Consider the following 23,317-nt stretch of genomic DNA (forward strand, 5'->3'; position numbering starts at 1 on the left):
CCAAATAAGAAATAAAATAGGGATGGGGTATAGCTTGGAGGTAGAATGTCCCTGGGTTCAAGCACCATAAAAAAATTGATTCAAGATGAATCTTAAATTCAAATAAGAAATCTAAAACTATTAAGATTTCAGAAGAAAATATTTGAGAGTATCTGTGAGATCTTGGGATAAGGCAGTAGTTTATAAGAGAAAGCACAAAAGCAATAAACATAAAATCAATTGAAATTTATCAAAATTAAAATTTTCTCATCAAATAACATTGTTAAAGATAAAAGATAAAGAAAAGTAATGGACTGGGAGAAAATATTATACACACACACACACACACACACACACACACACACACATATACACATATGTGTGTGTGTGTGTGAAAATATTTTTCCCTAGAATATGTATATGAGGAACCCAATTTTGAAGAGGTTGGGAAAAATAATTAAGTAGAACCATTCCAAAAGAACATATTTGAATAGTTAATAATGAAATGGAAAGGTATTCATATCATTTGTCAACAGGGAAGTAAAAACCATACTGAGTTACCATTTTCAGACAGTAGAATAGTCATTTGACAGAAGGTTAACATCAACATCACCAATGGAAAGGTAAAATTGTGCACCTATCTCAGAAAATAGTTTGGTATTGTTTTATTCCAGTATGAGTCTACTGCTGGATAACACATTGCCCCTAAATTCCACGGCTTAAAATAACCCCTTATTATCTCACAGTTTCCGTGGGTCAGAATCTTAGCTATGCCTTTGAGTTAGGATCTTGCAGGAGACAACAGCTTCTTGGCCAGGGCTGTGATCCCATCTGATGTTTGACTTGGGGAAGACCTAGGTCCAGACTCTACTGCAGTTACTGACAGGACTCAGTCCCCTGCTGGTTTGAGAGCATTAGTTCCTCATGAGAAGATGGCCTCCCTCTATTTCTTGGGTCCTTATAAGAAACAGGGAATATGGTAACAGTTACATGAGTGATAGTCCATTCATTTCTCCACATCCAGGTTATATAGAAGGAAGAGAATTATAGGACAACATGAATACCAGGATGAAGGTTCACTGGAGTCAAGCTTAGAAATGGACTCACTAGGCTTATTAAAGACATACCTATCTTATTACCTAATAATTCCACTCATAGCTACTCTTTTAAAGGAAAGGGAAACTTTTCCTCACAAAAATTTGCATAAGAATGTTCCTAGTATTTTACATAAAACAGTCACAAACCGGAAACATCTAGATGCCTATTAACCATAGGCTGGATAAACAAATTACGGTCTCTTTATGCAATTGACCATTACTAAGCAATAAAAAGAATGAAAACACTGATGAACACAGTTACGCAGAAGAATTGAAAATGTTTCAAAAGTCATAAAAGTATAAAAACTATGACTTTAGTTTGAAGAGAAGTACAACTGATCCATGGAGGTAGAAGAGCACTTAAGAGCCTTCGGAGGGTGTAGGCTCAACTGCAAAGAAGCAGGGTGGGGACTTTGATGGGGTGGTGACTGCATGAATCTACCTTAATCAAAACTATTTGAAGTGTATAATAAAGATACATGCATTTTGCCAGACATGGTGGCACACTCTTATAATTTCAATACTTGGGAAGCTGAGACAAGAGGACTGCAGATTGGAAGTCAGCCCCAGCAACGTAGCAATACCCTCAGCAATCTAGTGAGACCCTGTTTCAAAATAAAGATGCTCACATGCAGAATGCCCTGAAGTTCAATTCCCAGTGCCACACACAGAGGAAGAGGAGAGAGAAGAACTATGCGTGAACTGTTCGTAAGCTTTATATCAGTAAAAAGTCATCTGCAATTATAAGTAATCATCATCCAGTTAAGAATGGGAAAATGTAGCCGGGCGTGGTGGCGCACGCTTGTCATCCCCGCGCTTGGGAGGCGGAGACAGGAGGATCGCGCAGGTTCGAAGCCAGCCGCGTGCCGCTGGCTTAGGAGACCCTGTTTCCAAAACTGAAAATGTAAAAATAGGTCTGGGAGTGTAGCCCAGAGGTAGAAGGGCTTCCAGGAACCCCAGTACCACCAAAAAAAAAAAAAAAATGGGAAAATGTATCAAAAGAGATACTAATGGAAACAGTTGGAACAATTATACTAATAGCAAGATTACAAAAATGGAGATTGATTATATGGTTTAAAATGAAAAGGAAAATAGAACTATTCCAACATATCTCCTTTAATAGATATGACTGTAAATAATTTGAACAGAGCAACTACATAGTTCAATAAGAACCTTAGGACATTTTCTATATATTCATGTTCAAAAACTAGAGAATGAATATTTTTCTCTCAGCACTGGGGATTGCACCCAGGGCTTCCTGTGCTAGGCAAGTGCTCTACCACTGAGCAACACCCGTAGCCCAAGCACCCATGTTTTTTAGACAATCATGGCATATTTATAAAACTTGACATATTATGGGCCAAAAACCTGGTCTCAATTTTTAAACAATTGATGTCATACAGAACTATTCTCTATTATAAGACTACCATTTCAAAAACTGCTTGGAAGTTCAAAATTAACAGATGCTATATATTAGAAATATCTAGAAATCTCTACTAGAAAACACTAACTATAAATTAAGGAATATCTTCTTTAAAACTCATAAACTATAGGAGAAATCATATTAAAATTTAAAAATATTGATACCATTCTTATAAATACTCCTTTGGAATGCTGTCATATATAGTAATCAAGAAAAGTAAATATTAACAAAGTAGCATGTTTTAGAATCTTAAACATTTGTTGAATTATCCTTAACTTGTCTGGAACAAAAATATGAGTAAATAAATAAAAGTAAAATAGATAAGGCTTATAAAATGAAAGTTAGCTCTTCTAAAGGACTAATAAAATACAACTCTAGTAGTACAGTTCAAGGAAAAAGAAGATAGGAACAAAGGTATTTAAAATAAAAGAGAAGATAAGCTGGCATGGTGGCACACTCCTGTGATCCTAGTACTTGGGAGGCTGAGACAGGAGGATCACAGCTATGCAGCCAGCCTCAACAAATTAGCAAGGCCTGCTGCTAATTTGAGACTGTTTCAAACTTTAAAATAAATAAATAAAATAGGGATACAAGCGTAGCTCAGAGGTAGAATGCTCCTAGATTCAATAATCTTCAGTACTACTAAAGAGAGAGAGAGAGAGAGAGAGAGAGAGAGAGAGAGAGAAAATTACAAATACAGAAGACATTAAAAAAATAAAAACATGGGTATTACAAAAAGAAACTTTGCCAGAAAATTTAAAGCTTTATGTAAAGTGTAAAAATATCAAGAAAAAATATAATTATAAAAGCCTGAGAAGAAGCCTAGGACCAATATGACACTATCATTATTTTTAAATAGAAATAAAATGTTTTTACATGGCCAGAGGGTTTGTCAATAAGTTTAAGCACACAAGGGACAAATAATGTAATCTTTTATAAACAATGCTGGATTTTATCAAAGTGATAGAACCTGACAATGATGTTTAGAGTCTGATCATTAAGAACACAGGTGCAGAATCCAAATTAACAGGTGGCTCCAAAAATTTTAGAAAAGAGGATACACATGGCAGAGCTGTGCTAATGATAAAGCACAAGAGATTATTTAAAAGTTAATATAATGTGCCACTAATATGTTAAATAAAAATACATTTTCTTACTAGATGTTATGTGTTATAAAATTTGATAAAATTCACAATAATTAATAGAAAGCTGAGTACATACCTGCAACCCAGGACTTGGAAGGTTGAGACAGAAAGATAACAGTCTAAACTCAGCAATTTAGAGAGAGCCTGTTTCAAAATTAAAAAAGAAGAAGAAGGCTGCGGCTATAGATCATTGGTACAGCAAACCCCATGGTTCAGTCCCCAGTACCACAAATAATAATAAAGATTGAGAGTCTTAGCAAAATAAGGATAGAAGGGAACTTCTGTATCTTGTTGAACAGTATTAACAGAGAAAAATCCCTAGAACAAAAGCCATGCTTTGAGTCACCATGGTGGCACACATGTCTGTAATCCCTACTTGGGAGGCTGAGACACAAGAGTACAGGTTGAAAAACAGCTCACTGTAATTTAGGGAGATCCTGTTTTAAATTTAAAAAAAATAAAGGGCTATAGAGGTAACTCAGTATTTTTTTAAGGTCAAAAAGAAGCAAGATTTTCATTCCCTTGCTTTTAGTCAGCATTGTAGTAGATAATTCTAAAGAGTATATTATAGAAATAAAAGGTATAACACATGAAAACTATAAAATTATCATTATTTAAAATAAATATTGGCTCTCATAAAAAAACAAAATAATCTCTATGCAAAATATAAAAAATAGCTTATTTAGGTGTTGACCATAGATAATGCACCAAATAAAAATTGATATTCACAACTATAGGAAAAAAGAAAAGTAAAAGAAATATGTTTTAAAATACAATTTTAATAGCCATAAAAGCTGTTCTAAACCCAGGTACAGAAAGTTGTGAAATGATTAAAATATATCAAAGAAAACAATTAGACATAATAATATTTAAGGACTGAACTTTAATCAAAATTTCAACAGGGATTATTTGTGAAACAGTAGTTCCTAGATTTCTGTAGAAGACCCAGAATAGGTAAGATACTCTTGAAGAGACAGAAATATTGACCTTATAAAAAATAAAGATTTTTAAAACTCTAGAAAATAAGCTAAAATTTAGTCAAAGTGGTTTTCAAGGATGGACAAATAGAATATTGAAACAGACTAAAAAGTACCTAAAGAGAGCCATAAGTATGTGGAAGTATGATCAAGGAGCTAAATATGAGCTTTTCTTTCTTTAAAAAAATATATATATCTTTTGGTGCATTGTCATAATGCACAAAGCAACCGGGACATACATGCACACAAATTATATTCACATGGCCTGTAACTCTTTAGACCCCAACCTCACACCATACACACAATTTAGTGTCTGATGAATTCAAGATTTAATGAAAAAAGCATACAACTTTTGAAAATAATATAGAGAAATGTCGTGACCACAGTGTAGGAAAGGATTACTCAGATTAAACACAGAAATTACAAATGCTGTAGGAAAAAGTAATTTGTCTACATTAAAGTATAAATTTCCATTTATACAAAGATGTTGAACACAGAATAGCAAGCCAAACCACAAACTGAAAGATGAAACCATCGATACATAAAACTGCTAATAGTTTTTACAAATATTCATATTTTACAAATCACACCAAAAATGTTTAAAAATAAAACAATTAAAATAGATCTGAAAAAGGAAACTTTACTAAAGAAAGTCTCAAATGACTTGCAAATGAAAAAATGCTTAACTCCACTGATAATTAAGGCTATGCAATTTTAAAAGAAATGGCATCTTATTCCACACTCATTTCTTACTTAACATTATCCAGTGTTAGTGATGAACCACCAGAATCCTTTATATTGCTCGTGGGGAAGTCAAGTGGAACAATTATTTTGGAAAGCAATTTGGCATGATCTAATAATGCTATAAATATGCTTGCCCTAGGAATAGCAATTCCATTCTCTCTTTTGCATATGTGTACCAGAGGCCATACCAAGAATGTTGCATCAATGTACTACTTATAGAAACAAAATCCTGGAGCCAATACAAATGTCCAACAGAAACAAAAATGGACAAATAAATCATGGGATATAACACCCGGGAAACTGAATATAATTAGGACTTGTGCCAGAATGTAGAAGCACAATGTAAAGAGGAAAAAAGAAAGTTGCTAAAAAAAAAAAAAGTAGGACTTCCGGGAAGATGGCGACTGAGAAAAGCAGGGCTTAAGAGCCCCGCTAACAACCAATCTCCATTACCACAAAATCAGCGCCTTTCATAGCCAGAAAACACCATCACCAGAGAAACAAAAAAATCACCAGGCTCCAGAGAGAAAGCGGACTGAGAACAGAGCTCAGAGCCACAGAGGAGATACACTGGCCTCATGCCCGAGGCCGCGGCAGCAGCACCATACTGCCGGCGGCAGCGGCAACTTCAGCGGACGGCACAGCAAGCCGAGGTGAGCCGCTGCGGAACAGCCAGGAGGGATTTCTCGCCGCAGGTAAAACCTAAAGCTCCCAGTGGCTGAGCTCAGCACATGCTGCAGGGATTCAGAGGGGAATCAAAACCAAGAAGAAATACGCCAGCCTCATGGCCGAGGGTGTAGCAGTGGCGCCATATTGCCACCGGCGGCAGCAGCAGAGAATTCACCAAATCCAATACAGCTACATCTGCATACTCAAGAACAGTGAGTCAAATTGTGGGCCACAGAGGAGAAATCCCAGTACTGTACTCCCTGGGACTTGACCCAGTGGGGGAGGGGCGGTGGCAGAGATATCACACCATAGGAGAACGTGCAACCTGGCACCCCCCCACAGTCTAAAGCAGCCTCTATCGACTCTCTGGGTCGGAGACTCTGTGATACAACCCAGTAAAGGAGTAGTGGGGTCTGAGATACTACTGACTCGAGATCCAGAGCACCTTAAGTGAAGTCATAGTGACCCAAGGGAAGAACCCAGAGAAGGCACAAACTTCCGAAATCATGGGAAAGAGGAATAATACCGGAACAATGAATGCCCACAACCCCACAACATCAGAATTCGATAAAACAGAAAATCAGAGATTTTTAGAAGATCAAATCAGGAAAATAACTGTAGAAATAATAGAGGTGCTTCGAAAAGAACTCAGAGAGAGCCAAAAAGAGATAAAGGATGAAATTAATGAAGTAAAGGCCTCAATTCAAAGCACAAACAACCGATTAGACCACATGGAGAACAGAATCTCGCTCTTAGAAGATGATCATTCCAAAAATGAATGCATAGTTTCTAATCTAGGGAAAAATATCCGACAGCAGGAATCTGATATTGAAGAAATATGGGCCCATTTTAAGAGAGCTAACCTAAGAGTAATTGGAATAGAGGAGGGAAAAGAAAGTGAAACCAAAGGGATCAACAATCTCTTCAAGGAAGTAATAGCAGAAAATTTCCCAAACATAGAGCAAGAGGTTGATACGCAGGTCCAGGAAACTTATAGAACTCCCTTTAGACAGGATCGGAGAAGAGGATCCCCACGCCACATAATTGTCAAAATGACCAATGTGGAAGCCAAGCAGAGAATCTTAAAGGCAACAAAAGCAAAGGGCCAAGTGACATTCAGAGGCAAACCAATTAGAATCACTCCAGAATTCCCAAACCAAGTCAGGAGAGCCAGAAGGGCTTGGAGTAACATATTCCAGACTCTGAAAGAAAACAACTTCCAGCCAAAAATTTCCTACCCAGAAAAACTTTCTATCAAATTAGATGGAGAAATAAGAAGCTTCCATGACAAACAGAAACTGAAGGAATTTATGTCTTCAAAACCAGCGCTAGAGGAAATACTCAAAGAGATTAACTACAAAGAAGAAATAGGTAACACACACCAGAACCAGAGAAACAAGAGTTTCCATCCAACAGACAACTAAGATTGGTTATCTGTGGAGATTCATTACTTATGTTAGTCTTTTACCTATCTCTAAAGGGTATTGTTTGCCTTTATTGTTAATTTTTAGGATTTCTAGTTGGAATATTAATATACCTTCAGATATAGCATTTGGAAATATTTTATCCCATTCTATTAGTAACTGTTAACTCTGTTTACATTGTCTTTGGACATACAATATTTTTTTTATTTTTTAGGGAGTTTGTATACTCTTCTGTTGCCTGTGCCATTGAAATCTTATCCAAGAAATCACTGCCAATTTCAATGTTGTGAGGTTTTATGACCCAGATTTTCTCCTAAAAGTTTATAGTCTTAAGATTTATATTTAGGTCTTTTATCTATTTTGAGTTAATATTTGTATATGGGATTAGGTAAGGGTCCAACTTCATTCTTTTCCATGTAATTATAATGTTTCAACAATATTTAGTTAAAAGATTATTATTTCCACCACCAAATGTTCATGGAGACCTTGTCAAAAATAACTTGACAATATAGGGAAGAATTTAGCTCTAGGCTTTTATTTAACTCCAATGGTTTATATATCTGCCTTTAGAATAGTACTACACTGTTTCAATTATTGTAGCTTTATATGGTTTGAAATCAGAAAATATATATCTTCTAGCTTTTCAAGATCGTTTTGGGTATCTAGAGTACATTTTCCATATTAGGATAGATTTTTTTTTCTGAAAAATTAATATATAAATATATGAGAGTTTCACCTAAAAAAATAGAAAAAAAATATTCTCTGGTAAGAAAGAAAGTAAAAAGAAATATTGAAATATTATCTTTAAGATAGCGACCGAGAAAAGCGGGGCTTAAGAGCCCCGCTAACAACAAATCTCCATTACCACAAAATCAGCACCTTTCAAAGCCAGAAAACAACATCACCAGAGAAACAAAAAAAATCACCAGGCTCCAGAGAGAAAGCGGACTGAGAACAGAGCCACAGAGGAGATCCTCACGCCCGAGGACGCAGCTTCACGCCCGAGGACGCGGCAGCAGTGCCATACTGCTGGTGGCACCGGCGAATTCACGGGATGGCCACAGCAAGCCGAGGGAAGCCGCTGCGGAACAGCCAGACGGGATTTCTCGGTGCAGAGGGCATCTAAAGCTCCCAGTGGCTGAGCTCAGCACACGCTGCAGGGATTCAGAGTGGAGTGGAAATCAAAACCAAGAAAAAAAAAAAACGCCAGCCCCACAGCCGAGGGCGTAGCAGTGGCGCCATATTGCCACCGGCGGCAACAGCACTGAATTCACCGAATTCAGTACAGCTACATCTGCGTACTCAAGAACAGTGAGTCAAATTGTGGGCCACAGCGGAGAAATCCCAGTACTGTACTCACTGGGACTTGACCCAGTGGAAGAGGGGCGGTGGCAGTGATATCACACCATAGGAAAACGTGCAACCTGGCACCCCCCACAGTCTAAAGCAGCCTCTATCGACTCTCTGGGTCGGAGACTCTGTGATACAACCCAGTAAAGGAGTAGTGGGGTCTGAGATACTACTGACTCGAGATCCAGAGCACCTTAAGTGAAGTCATAGTGACCCAAGGGAAGAACCCAGAGAAGGCACAAACTTCCGAAATCATGGGAAAGCGGAATAATACTGGAGCAATGAATGCTCACAATCCCACAACATCAGAACCCGGTAAAACAGAAAATCAGAGATTTCTAGAAGATCAAATCAGGAAAATAACTGTAGAAATAATAGAGGTGCTTCGAAAAGAACTCAGAGAGAGCCAAAAAGAGATAAAGGATGAAATTAATGAAGTAAAGGCCTCAATTCAAAGCACAAACAACCGATTAGACCACATGGAGAACAGAATCTCGCTCTTAGAAGATGATCATTCCAAAAATGAATGCATAGTTTCTAATCTAGGATAAAATATCCGACAGCAGGAATCTGATATTGAAGAAATATGGGCCCATTTTAAGAGAGCTAACCTAAGAATAATTGGAATAGAGGAGGGAAAAGAAAGTGAAACCAAAGGGATCAACAATCTCTTCAAGGAAGTAATAGCAGAAAATTTTCCAGACATAGAGCAAGAGGTCGATACGCAGGTCCAGGAAACGTATAGAACTCCCTTTAGACAGGATCGGAGAAGAGGATCCCCACGCCACATAATTGTCAAAATGACCAATGTGGAAGCCAAGCAGAGAATCTTAAAGGCAACAAAAGCAAAGGGCCAAGTGACATTCAGAGGCAAACCAATTAGAATCACTCCAGACTTCCCAAACCAAGTCAGGAGAGCCAGAAGGGCTTGGAGTAACATATTCCAAACTCTGAAAGAAAACAACTTCCAGCCAAAAATTTCCTACCCAGAAAAACTTTCTATCAAATTAGATGGAGAAATAAGAAGCTTCCATGACAAACAGAAACTGAAGGAATTTATGTCTTCAAAACCAGCACTAGAGAAAATACTCAAAGAGATTAACTACAAAGAAGAAATAGGTAACACACATCAGAACTAGAGAAACAAGATTTTCCATCCAACAGACAACTAAGATTGGTTATCTGTGGAGATTCATTATTTATGTTAGTCTTTTACCTATCTCTAAAGGGTATTGTTTGCCTTTATTGTTGTTAATTTTTAGGATTTCTAGTTGAAATATTAATATACCTTCAGATATAGCATTTGGAAATATTTTATCCCATTCTATTAGTAACTTTTAACTCTGTTTACATTGTCTTTGGATATACAATATGTTTTTTATTTTTTAGGGAGTTTGTATACTCTTCTGTTGCCTGTACCATTGAAATCATAACCAAGAAATCACTGCCAATTTCAATGTTGTGAGGTTTTATGACCCAGATTTTCTTCTAAAAGTTTATAGTCTTAAGATTTATATTTAGGTCTTTTATCTATTTTGAGTTAATACTTGTATATGGGATTAGGTAAGGGTCCAATTTTATTCTTTTCCATGTAATTATTATGTTTCAACAATATTTAGTTAAAAGATTATTATTTCCCCCACCAAATGTTCGTGGAGACCTTGTCAAAAATAACTTGACAATATAGGGAAGAATTTAGCTCTAGGCTTTTATTTAACTCCAATGGTTTATATATCTGCCTTTAGAATAGTACTACACTGTTTCAATTATTGTAGCTTTATATGGTTTGAAATCAGAAAATATACATCTTCTAGCTTTGTTCTTTTTCAAGATTGTTGTGGGTACCTAGAGTCCATATTTCCATATTAGGATAGATTTTTTTTCCTGAAAAATAAATATATAAATATATAATAGTTTCACCTAAAAAATAGAAAAAATAGATTCTCTGGTAAGAAAGAAAGCAAAAAGAAATATTGAAATGTTATCTTTAAGTCATCAAAAGCTTGGTATCAAACAAATGAAACTGTTATGTGAGATTATCATTTTTAATTTTTGATAAACTGCTATAATACTAGATGTCAATCACTAAGCCAAGCATGGGAGGGAGGGATAGGGAGAGAATGGGGTGGGGATCGGGTGGGGATTGACTGGGCAATGTGTGCATGTAGGTCTACAAAAGTATGTATCCCACTATGATGTATGAATACAGTGCACCAATTAAAAATAAAAAAAAAGAAATATTATCTTTAAGTCATCAAAAGCTTGGTATCAGCAAATGAAACTGTTATGTGAGATTATCATTTTTAATTTTGGATAAATTGCTATAGTACTAGATGTCAACCACTAAGCCAAGCATGGGAGGGAGGGATAGGGAGAGAATGGGGTGGGGATCGGGTGGGGGCTGACTGGGCGATGTGTGCATGTATGTCTACAAAAGTTTGTATCCCACTATGATGTATGAATACAGTGCACCAATAAAAAATAAAAAAAATTAAAAATAAAAAAATATAATAAAAAAATAAAATTTAAAAAAAGTAAGTGGAATCATTCTGTATATAAAGTTCAAAAAATACGATATATTGTTTAGGGACACAAACATGTAGTAATATTACAAAGATGAACAAGAAAACTGTAAATGCAAAATTCCAAATGATATTTGCTACTAGGGAGGGAAATAAATAGGTTGGAAATAAAAAGATGAGCTCAGGATAGTATCAAGGTAAGAATTTTCTTTTCTCTTAAAAAGAATAGAAGTATGAAAAGCCCCTTGCATTGCTATTCTTTGTACTACACTTTTTAAATTTATTTTTGTAGCAATTATTTATTACTATTTTTTGTAATCATACATCACTTTGGAATACAAGACTTGAGAGGATATACAAGCACATATCACCCAATAAGCCCTCATCCAATCCCCATCCCATTCCCTCCCCCTCCCTCTATCCCATGTTTAATTGGTGATTATCTTTGATATAACTGTTTACGCACCTCATGAATTTTAAAGAGATTCCATCCTTCCCCATCGCCTCCCATCTGATTGGTCACCTTAACTGCTTCTCAATAGGGCCCTTTCTACTACTCGACCTCTTCCTGTTACTCCTTTCCTCCTAGTTCTTGTTAATTAGGGGAAGCATCTGGATTTTATTTTCTGTGCTGTTTCTCTGTGCATGCCACATTGCAAGTTCCGATCCCACTCTTGATGGCCCCAGTACTGGCCACCCAGAGGACTCTGATCCCGACCTCGCTGGCTCCAGCACCGGCTTGCCTCATGAGAGGCCCCAATCCTGGCCTCGCTGGCCCCTGCACCAAACTAACCCCTCGGCTGGCCCCTCTCCCGGCCTCAGAGGCCCCAGCACCTGCCTAGCCTCATGACAGGCTCCTATCCTGGCCTCGCTGACCCTGGCACCAGCCTAACCCCTCGACAGGCTCCTATCCTGGTCTTGCAAGTCCCAGCTCCATCACAGCTGTTTCAGATCCTGGCCTCGCTGGCCCTAGCACTGGCTTTACCCCTTGGCAGAGTCCGATCCCAGTCTCATAGGTCCCAGCACCGATCATGCCTCACAGCAGGCTCCAATCCCAACCTTGCTGGCCCCGGCATCAACCTAACCCCTCGGCTGGTGCCAATCCCTGCCTCAGAGGCCTCAGTAGCAGCCTTGGCTCATGGCAGGCTCCGATCCCAGCTTCATTGGCCCCAGCACTGACCTCAACCCTCGGCCGGCTCCAATTCCAGCCTCGGAGGCCAGAGCACCGGCCATACCTCAAGGCAGGCTCTAGTCCTGGTCTTGCTGGCCCTGGCACTGGCCTAATCCCTCGGCAGGCTCCTATCCAGGCCTCGGAGGCCCCAGCACCGGCCTTGCCTCACAGCAGGCTCCAATCCCAGCCTTGATCGCTCCGGCACTGACCTAACACATCAGCTGGCTTTGATCCCGACCTCCAGAGGCCCCAACACTGGCCTTACCTCATGGCTGGCTCCGATCCTGGTCTCACTGACTCTGGCACCAGCCTAACCCCTCGGCAGGCTCCAATCCCGGCCTTGGAGGCCCCAGCACCAGCCTTGCCTCATGGCAGGCTCTGCTCCAAGACTCACTGACCCCGGGACCGGCCTAACCCCTCGGCAGGCTCTGATCCGGGCCTCGGAGGCCCCAGCACCAGCCTTGCCTCACAGCAGGCTCCAATCCTGGGCTTGCTGATCCCGGGACCAGCCTAACCCCTTGGCAGGCTCCAATCCCAGCCTCAGAGGCCTCAGTAGCAGCCTTGCCTCACAGCAGGCTCTGATCCCAGCCTCACTGGCCCCGGCACCGGCCTCACCCCTCAGCAGGCTCTAATCCAAGTACTTTCTTCACCCAGCATGTTGTCCCACATTCCCAAGGGTGTGGTACCACACTTATTTTTATATATTAAATATTCTTTTTGCATATATTTGTAAAATTTAATGCTTTGGAATTCAGTTAATTTGGGAGGAGGAGGGATATTAGAGATTGATCACAGGGTCATTCTACCTCTGAGTGACTCTCCCAGCCTTTTGTATTTTTTTTTCTGAAGTATGGTCTCTATAGGTTGCTGAGAGTCTTACTAAGTTGCTGAGGCTGTGATCCTCCTGTATCAGCCTCCCAAGTACTAGGATTACAGGTATGTTGTACCATGTCTGGATCAATTTATTTTTCATCAAAACCCTGGTAACAGTCAACTACATTAAAATAGTAAACTGTATTGATAGACAACATCTTTATATCCTTATCTCCTCCTTCAAATTTAAGCCAGCATCTCTTGCCACATATCATTTTGCTGGGACTATTGCCTTACATCTTTCTTGTGGGTTGCTCATTGTCATCATCTAGTAAGTCCTTGTGGGCATGTGAGTTTACAACTTTTGTACTAAGAGTACACCCAGAAACAGTGACATCCACATCCCCTGGGGATGTGTCCCAATGCAGAGATCTACTGAATTGGACCACTCTGGGGTGGCTGAACAATCTGTACTTCTGCAAGCCTTCCAGGTGGTTCTGAAGCTCACACTTTAGAAGCCTTCTTCTGACGGACCTAGCTAGCCCATGAACCTCCCTTCCTGGCTGCCCCTCCATCCTGCATCTTTTTTATCAAGGGCCCACATCCTCCTCCTCTAGAAGGGTCATATATTCTCCTAAGAGAGTCAGCATTCATTTCCCAGAACCAGCTGATCCCACATTAGGATGAAACATCTTCCATTTTTCCAGGCCAGCTAAGCCAATGGTGTTGCAGTTAAACTATGAAACCAATAGACGTCATTTGAGGAGTATTTTCCCTTTGCAATTTCCCAGGGCCCTTGTTGGAAGTTTTTATCAGTGGAAAGTTTATCATGTGAACAATTTGTTGGATGTCTGCCTGAGCAACAAAAGACATTAAGAAGAGCAAAGAAGAAGAGAGCAAGCTACCATTTTGTCTTTGCATTAAGGAATTGGTCATAAACACTTTCTTGTAGTCTTCCACTAGGAAAGTTTCAGAGTAGCTCCCTTTTTCAGCCCCCTAGTAATTTCCTGGGCTGAAAATGAGCAAAAAGGGCAGCAGTCATTTCCAAGTCCCTTTCTCTATCTCAGAGCCCTCTACAGTGAGCCAGAGTAATGTAAATTCTAATGTCTGTCCCAAATGACAGTGCTACATCCCATACACTCCTCCAAGATCTGCACATTTTCTCTACTTAAAACTCACTTTTCCCCACCATAATCTTTTCACACTGAATCTTTCACTTTCAATGCTATGTACTAAGTCTGAACATCGTCAATATATAAATAAAAATATTTAAAACAACAGAGAAGACAAAACTGATGCAGAGGGCATCAGAAACAACAAGGATAGTATGGAAAATGCAGGCAACAAATTAAGACCTTTATGTGAAATGGAAAAGCATCAAGCAAAAAAAGAAAAAAAAGGTAACTTACAAAAACCAACATGGACCTCAATACAATTTATAATTGCAAGGCATCAATGAAAGTATGCTTTAAAAAGAGTTTATTTAATTGTACCAATAAAAAAAATTATTGACTGGATATAAGATAAAATTAAATCCTAATCCTAGGATTAGGATCTTTGTGAAATGTTATGAAAATAAACCCTTGACTTCTTGTATTCTCTGACATAAACTTGACCAGATCTCTGAAGCAAACACTTACTGATCGGTGCCGGGCGTGGTGGCGCACGCTTGTAATCCCCGCACTTGGGAGGCAGAGACAGGAGGATTGCGCAGGTTCGAAGCCAGCCGCACGTGCTGGCTTAGGAGACCCTGTTCCCAAAAAATGTAAAAATAGGTCTGGGAGTGTAGCCCGGAGGTAGAAGGGCTTCCAGGAACCCCAGTACCACAAAAAAAAAAAACACTTACTGATCAACAAAATACTTTTCAATGCCCTGAACATCAGCAGCTTCCTCTTAAATTCACCAACAAACAAATTTGATATGTAACCTTCTGCTTGTGGATATTTCAGGTTGGAGTCTCCGACTCGCTCTCTGGTGATGGAGGCCCCCAAAGGAGTAGAAATAAATGCAGAAGCCGGCAATATGGAAGCCACCTGCAGAACTGAACTGAGACTGGAGTCCAAAGATGGAGAGGTAGGGGTGGAAAGAACAGGGGGCCAAGAGGCCAATCTCTCCTAATGCTGGTTCTTCACTGAGATTGATCCTACACTGCTAGCAACCAAAGGATCCAATCAGCAGGTCTTACTTTCTGAAACAAAAAGATGAACAGCATGATTATAACCAAAACCCATAACACATAAAAGTTATGATTTTAAAAGCGCTAGGATAGTGGCATGTATTGCAAGCACTGAACTATATGACCGTGAAAATGAATGCTATTTCCAAATTCTTCTTCTTGTTGCCATAAAATAGGATTCAGTTAGCTTGCATAACTAAGCAGTATATCACACTCATATGATTCTCACCCGTAAATGAACCTAATTTACGTGCCATCATGTTATGTTGTATGCTTCTATTTTTATTGAGAATGAAGGGTCAGATCTGACAAATATCCCAAGTTAGAACATGTAAAAAATTTATAAGGTAAAACTAGGTAACCAGAGAATGAAGTATTACAGATATTCACTTTTTTATCCCACCACAATTCCAGTTGGGTAAACAGAAAGGCTTTTTATAAGCAAAGAAAGCTAAATCCATCCTCCTCAAAAATATGATTTGACTGCAGATATTTAAAAATGCCTTCAAATTATTCATAAATAACCTTTTATACTTAAGAATAAAAAAAATAGCCACACATGGTGGCATACCATAGTCCCAGTACTTGGGAGGTTGGGTAGAGGTTCACGGGTTTGAGGACAGCCTCACCAGCATAGTGAGACTCTATAACCTAGTAACGCCCTATTTCAAACAAAAAATTAAAATGGATAGAGTTGTAGCTTGAAGGTAGAATGTCCCTGGGTTCAATCCCCAGCATGAAATAAAGGGGTAAGAAACCCTGAGGGGTTTTTGTTGTTGTTTTGTTTTTAAGGCAAAACTGAATTTTAACCCTTCATAGCCATTTACAAGGTATCCATCTCCACCTGTCCCTACACATCTACTGTGTGGCTATAAAGACCACCTCTTGATAGATTTGACATTTGCTCTTTTGTTTTAAAAGAGAGCTCTCAGTTATCACAACCATCTCTTTAAATAGGCACAAACTGTAAACCACACACACACATACACATTAAAGAGCATCTATCTCACAATTTGAACTCTGAATAAATCAGTTATAATCAGAAATCTAATGGTGCCTTCCACTGTTTATTTTTTGTGATCATGTATCTCTCACAGTATATTCTAGAAAATATCAGCAGCATAAATTAGGTTAGTAAAGATAAGCTCACTATTCATTTAAAACCTGGGAAATGCTGGGTACTCTACCCTTTTCTTAAAGATTCATCTTGCACACAGACTGTCATAGAATCTTAGAGGTCCCCAAGTAATGAAAGTTGTATTCCACATTTATTTGACGTTCACACACTGTTCCCATTCAATATGCCATGTTTTTGTGAAACTTCTGCTAATATTGACCAGTGTGGCATGATCTCGCTAGAATATAAATTTCTGGGATGGTAACGAGATAAAGAGAGATCTTTATCTCTCTTGCTCATTTCCAAATTTCCAGCGCCAAGTTTGTTCAACACACGGTCAGTGCTCATAGGGTTTACAGTGAGCTAAACATTCATCTGTTTCTTAATGTCAAGAGCCTAGATGACAGTGTCTGACTGACTCTCTCCTTCCTATCTGCTCTCTTTAGATTAAGTTAGATGCTGCGAAAATCAAACTACCTAGACTGCCTCATGGATCCTACACGCCCACGGGAACGAGGCAGAAGGTCTTCGAGATCTGCGTCTGTGCCAATGGGAGATTATTCCTGTCCCAGGCAGGAACTGGTTCCACTTGTCAGATAAACACAAGTGTCTGCCTTTGAAAGACTATCCACAGTGGACATTGTCAGCAGCATAAAAGCCTTTTTTGGCTATAGACATTGGCTGCCAGCTATTTTTACTAGAACACAGAAAGCCTATCAAAGACCTTTTGTGTGTATGTGTGTGTGTACATGCGTGTGTGTGTGTATACGCGTGTGTTTGTGTGCGAGTGGGTATAAATATATAAATAAATATAAATAAATATATATATATCCTCTGTATAAAATGAGGTTTCAGTACAAAAGGAACCATGGGTGACCCTGTGATATCCACTGTCATTTTTCATCCCATCCCCAACACCCATGTGACAATATCCAATCACGAATTCAGGCCCCACTTCCCACAGACTGTTCAGAATCACACTGTATATCAAACACTTAGAGAATCCTTATCAACATGTTCAAGTGACAGTGTCTCTTTTCCCCTTGAATGTCATTAGAGGCAGTGATGGCGGGAATCTCATAACAGGCAAGCACCAAGATCCTCATGTCAGGCATATACATCTGGGGGTTGGGTGTGGCTCAGTGGTAGAGCGTGCACTTAACATGAGTTCAATTCCCAGCACTGCCAAAAAATATAATAATAACAAGAGACATTTGGTTTTCCTTTCTTTTGATAAGGTCTGGTCATAGGCCCATACCATGAAAGTCAGCCCCAGCCCTAGGAACTCAAAATGGCCACATGTCCTGGGGCTGTTGTTATTGGATAAATAAGGACGGTGAAGTTTAACTAGTTCTGGATGGTTCACCAAACTCTGACTCATCTTACTTCCTTTAAAATCACATACGCTCCCACAGTCAAAATAAGAGTTGTAAGTCAGCGCAAAACAGAATAACAGCTTCTTTTCAGCTGGCTAGAAGCTACTCTATGGCCTGACAGAAATAAGTGGGCACGATGTCACCGTTTAAAAGAACAATGGCTGCAAAGCTGTGAGATTCTCACTCCTGCCTTTATCCAACAGACTCTGACACCCTCCCCCAGCAATCAGGTTGACCAAACCCCTCAGAGTAGAATCCCTACCCCAAGAGAAATCGTTAATAGGATGGAAATTCAAGAATAGTATAGGGAACTAATTCTCATATTTCTTAGGAGTAACAGGCAATTTAGGGACATGCCTTGTTAATGCAAAGGCATGCACAGACTCCTGGCTTTAATCTTATATTTTTCAATACCAGTATATTCAAATTTCTAAATCCGCATTTTTTCCATGCATCACAGATCTACCTGCTGCCAAAATTGCTCATTGCAAGTTGATGTCAGCAGAGTCACATGTCTCTATTCCATGTACCCCAAGGCCCAGCAGCACTTGCTCCCCATCAGGGGAAGCAACCTCCCTAATTCCCGCCATCAGCTACCTCTCGCCACTCCATCCTCATCGCCATGCTCCAGGGTCACCCTGGCCAGCTCTTGTGCTGGGACAGGGGATTATACCATCTCTGTTCAAAGAGGGGGAAATGTGCCTATGCCTTAAGTCAATGCACTCAGCAAGGAGAAGCACATCCTATTTATCTTGTCGTTACCTGTAGTTTATTTTGGGTGATTGGAGGGGAATGGGTTAGTTGCGATGGGGCATCATAAGCCAAATGGTTAACAGGTACGGACACAAAGGATGTAACTGGCTCAGATAGTCCTGGATGCCATTTGAAATAAGTAGTCCCACAACCCAAAATGAAGTCATGTTTGTAGGCCTGAATGGTTTTCTTTCTTTCTTTCTTTCTTTTTTTTTACTGTATAAAATTCTGATTTTTCTTTCTTCACAAGCAGGGGAAGGATTGTCATAGAAGATTAAAAAAAAAAAAAAAGGAGGGTTGATTTTTATTAGATGTCACTCAAGCACCAGGCTGAGGTTTGCACATGTGTGAGGTAAAAGCAAGCTGTGTGTTGCTTAGTTATTTGGTAGAGAGAGAATGGGGTGGTCCATACCTGGCCAGCCACACCAGTAAATTGGAGGCCCCAGGCTTGCTTTCCTTGCTTTCATTCAATAACTCATGCAGAATTGGATTGGTCAATCTTAGGGAAGGGCCATTAAATTTCTTGGGCTGTATCACTCAAGTTCTAAAAGGAAATAGAATCAAAGACATCATGTTTCCCTAGATTGGTTTGCCTAATACCTTGTAGGGCCAGGCTGTCATAATTTGCTTAAATCACACACGGGTTTTGCCAAGCCATATGTCAAGTCCTTGGTTCTGAGGATTACTGACCCCACATCATTCAGATAAACAGTAATGGCTCTGAGGTCCTCGTGGTTAAATACCTTAAGACAGTTTTTTTCTCTTTGAAGGCATTTTGCCATTTCACATGCGACAACTATGGGTGATGAGAAAGCAACAGGTTTCCTGAATCTTTCCTTTCGTTTTGTTCTACTCATGACATAAAAAGACTGAGATCAGCGCCTCCAAAGTTTTATGCCAATTAAAAACAAATTTGATCCCACTTGAAAAATTTAACCCTAAAGGTAATCATATCACAACTAGAACAAAAATAGTAATAGCAATTGAGAATATAAATAAATGCTTTGGGAGACACATGTTATAAAAATTCCCCCCATTTATGCTAAATGACCACAATATATAAGCTAATAAGCAAGAACTACAATAATGGGTGAAGTTATGTATTCAGTTCAGACTTTAGAAATTGGCAAAATTCATTCTAAGTTTTTCAATATACTTTTTTTTTCCTTTTCATCCCAATGCTTTCCAATTAGAATGTCTATCCATGGTCCTGAAATGAAGTGTAACCAGACTTCTGGGGGGAGAAGAACTAGCTTTCACCATAAAATCTGCTAACCCTCTAATTTTTAAAAAATAAGATTATTTCTAATATTTATATATATAATAGCTGCTAGACAGTCACACCCCTGGTTCTATTAAGCAGCTGGTGATACAACAAAAAGTTCAAATGAATCAAGCTTCAGCATACTACAAATTTCTAGTATGCTAATATTCTTCAGAGGGTTTTTGTAAATTAAAAATTGATCTCTAAATGTTTAACATTTAGTCGAACCCTATCTGATATCTATTCAACAAGTGATGAAAGTTCCAGTATGGGAAACTTGTAGAGTGTAACAAAGGTTTTCCAAAGTCCTTTGGTGGCATCTACTTTGGTGGGAAGTTGGCATGTGGTGTTATGATTATTAAATCACCCAAAGGACAAGGATCATCAACTGGAATCCACTTTTACCTTCCTTCAGGTTAGTTTCCCTTTGGATAATTGTACATCCAGCAGCGTAGACCAAAGATTGCTAGAGGTGTGACCCTAGGAGCAAGGGTCAGCAAACTATGCCCTGGAGACCAAGTCTGACTCACCACCTTTAAAAAAAAAAAAGGTTGTTTGGTAACCATATACATATTTTCATTTACATGTTGTATATGGCTGATTTCACTCTAAGACATCAGGATTCAGCCATTGGCATAATGCATGACCCCTAAATCTTTACTATTTACCCTTATGCAGAATTGGTTTGCTGGCTTCTGACCTAGAGATTCTTTGTACTATATGTCTGACATAGCTGGAATGAAAGTGGATTTCCTAGCAGCAGGAAGTAAGTCCACACCTGGGCTTAGGAATATAAATACTTGCAGAAGTAACTGAAGAAGGAAGTCCTTCTTTATACTGCATGAAGAAGAGACCCACCTGTCAGAGAAACACAAGAAGGATGTAAATAGAGGAGGCTTTGTGATCCTCCGAGATCCCAGAGTAGATAGAGAGTTCCTTTGGTCACCATCATTTTGTATTAAGAAGTGAAATAGGTAGTCCTTTGATTAAATATTCAAACTCTTCTCTAAAAGCTCTCTCCTGCCTATCTTCATAGAGGGTATAGCTTACACCTCACCCAACCACGCTCTGCAAAAATGACCAGTCCAAGGTCCTCCAGAGAATATTTTTGAGTTTTCATTTTCTTTTGACCCCTGTCACCTCAACTCTTTATGCCATTTTAATATTCCTATATCCACTCTAGGCCTGGAGGTATGATCAGAACAAAAAAACAATTGAAAGTACTAGAAGAAACAACATCTTAAAGATATGTAGGAAGAAAACTTGGAGGAAAAAAATTCTAGGAAGTTATTAATTAGAAGAGCCAGATTAATGCCACTTTGCTTTTGTCCCCAAGAATCTAGGTCTTTGCTCTTTGGTTCCAAAAACACGTATTTGAATTCTAATGTCTTTGGATCCATAAGGGAAGGCAGACAAATCTACCAGAGGTTTGTCTCTTCAGTGAATATTTCTTTGCTAATTGAGGTCTTTACATTCAATATTATTAGGACACTAACAGAATGATTCTTTTTAAGTCTTAATATTCACATTGAAAAGGAAAGAATTTTTATGAAAATGAACACCATTTACCAGTTTCTAATCTATATCATTGAGAGAAGCCCCTCAGCTTTTTATGTGGATACAGCTAAAAGATTAGGTTGGCAACAGAATGAAAATATCTTGCTGTTGTTTATTTTAGGCAAAAAAATAGCATAATGTTTGTGCCAAAAGGGTAAATAGACTATTTAAGCACCCTCTCTTTTTTTCAAAGGCACTATGAAAAGTAAAAATCTTACTTAAGTAAGTTGTAAACAAGTCTGGTTCTCTCTTGTCCCCTGCCCCAGGAAGTCTTAGAAAGGATAAAGAAGCAGTTCCTTCAATGATATATTTGCATGGGGCACCAGTAGCAGGTGGGCAAAGAAGTTATAATGAGAAAAACCACCTTAGAAAGCAGACCTTTTATCTCAAAGATAAAATGTCTTTCCTGTGGTCTCTCATCACTTTCTTCTTGGTGGAAGGTTCCCTCAATTCCAACATATTTCCATTAAAATAGTCAAAGCTACTGCATCTGGATGTCAAATGCACCTCTTTCTTTGTGGTAATCAGAATTTCAAATTATACAGTTGCCTCTGGATTTCTCATTCACAAAGCCAAAGCCACTGATAAGACATAAAGCAGCCGGAAGCCTGCTGCTTTAACCAGTACAGTACACCACACGCATGCATTAGCTCTTTTACAACCAATGTGATTGCTATGGCTCTTAAAAGCTTTCTCCATAATGGAGTCCTTGAGATTTTTTTTAAGGTAGGTCTCAATGGCAAAAGGAATATTACTTGTGGGAGGTCTTCCTTTTAAGTATTTTCAGGGTATAAAAGAAGTGCCCCTTGGGGGATACTTTATGCTCACACCATGCTGCTTGGCTCTTCCCCGTCCTCTTTTTGTAGATACTGAAAGAGTAGATAATTAGTGTCTTTCTTTGAGGATAAGATAGAGCAAAACTGTCATAAGCCCCTGATTCATTAGGAAGTGTGATGTCCTGACACAGTATTAATGAGGCCATCACACCCATCGATAAACAGTCTCAAATATACCAACAGCGATGCTAACTGCAAATCCTAACTCTAGCCCAGAAACTGGTAATATCAGTCCACAGCTGGCATAGAGAGGAGGAAAGAGGGGCTGTAGGCAAGAATCGGGTTGAGAGTCCAAAGCCATTTGTCACAATAGGACTCCTGAGCAGTGTTCAAAATGCCCCACGAGGCATGCAGACATCTTAGCTACAAAGTGGGCAGATTTTGCTTCACTGCTGAATATGGTCTAGTTAAGATCAGCTGAGTGAAATATGAAGGTCTTCTCACTGGAAGAACAGAGAGAGGAAAATATGTGATTAATCTAAAATCTACCCTGCACACCTAGATTTGCCTGGTGGTTCCTTGAATCTTTCAATGTCTTCATAGCCTACTTCTAAATTTGGGGGTTTTAGTGAAATTAGAGTTAGATAAGATTTCATGAAGTAACAACTGCAAGATTGTCTGAGGGTAAGAAGATGACATTTGTCAACAAGATATTGGTAAAATAGTCTAAACTACTATTTATCGTTTCTTTAGTCTCTGTATTCCTCTAATTCATAGGGTTCTAACTTCATGAAGGTCATGAATTCTTTGGAGAATAGGAACAAAGCTATGAAACTTCTCTACAAAAAGATAAAAAGCCTCCATAAATTTTTTTATAAAAGGTTTTCTTGGACTCCACACCTACTGCAAAACATAGAGTTGACTTTTTTCCTCCAATTATCATAATTGTTTAATATTCACTGAACATGAACTCTATGGTAGGCA

At 39.0% G+C, this 23,317-nt stretch overlaps 1 protein-coding gene across 1 annotated transcript in view; it reads left to right on the forward strand.

The window, feature by feature from the left end:
- Positions 1-17,227, forward strand: part of SGCD (sarcoglycan delta) — a gene marked incomplete at both ends in the record, with an annotated part of 422,413 nt that extends 405,186 nt beyond the window's left edge. The window contains 2 exons of the mRNA XM_080699026.1: positions 15,264-15,387; positions 17,054-17,227. Coding sequence (XP_080555152.1) covers positions 15,264-15,387; positions 17,054-17,227 — 298 coding nt within the window. The remainder of the gene's footprint in view (positions 1-15,263; positions 15,388-17,053) is intronic.
- Positions 17,228-23,317: the final 6,090 nt, after the last annotated feature.

Source organism: Muscardinus avellanarius, assembly GCF_963383645.1.
Source record: "Muscardinus avellanarius genome assembly, chromosome: 7".
NCBI lineage: Eukaryota > Metazoa > Chordata > Mammalia > Rodentia > Gliridae > Muscardinus > Muscardinus avellanarius.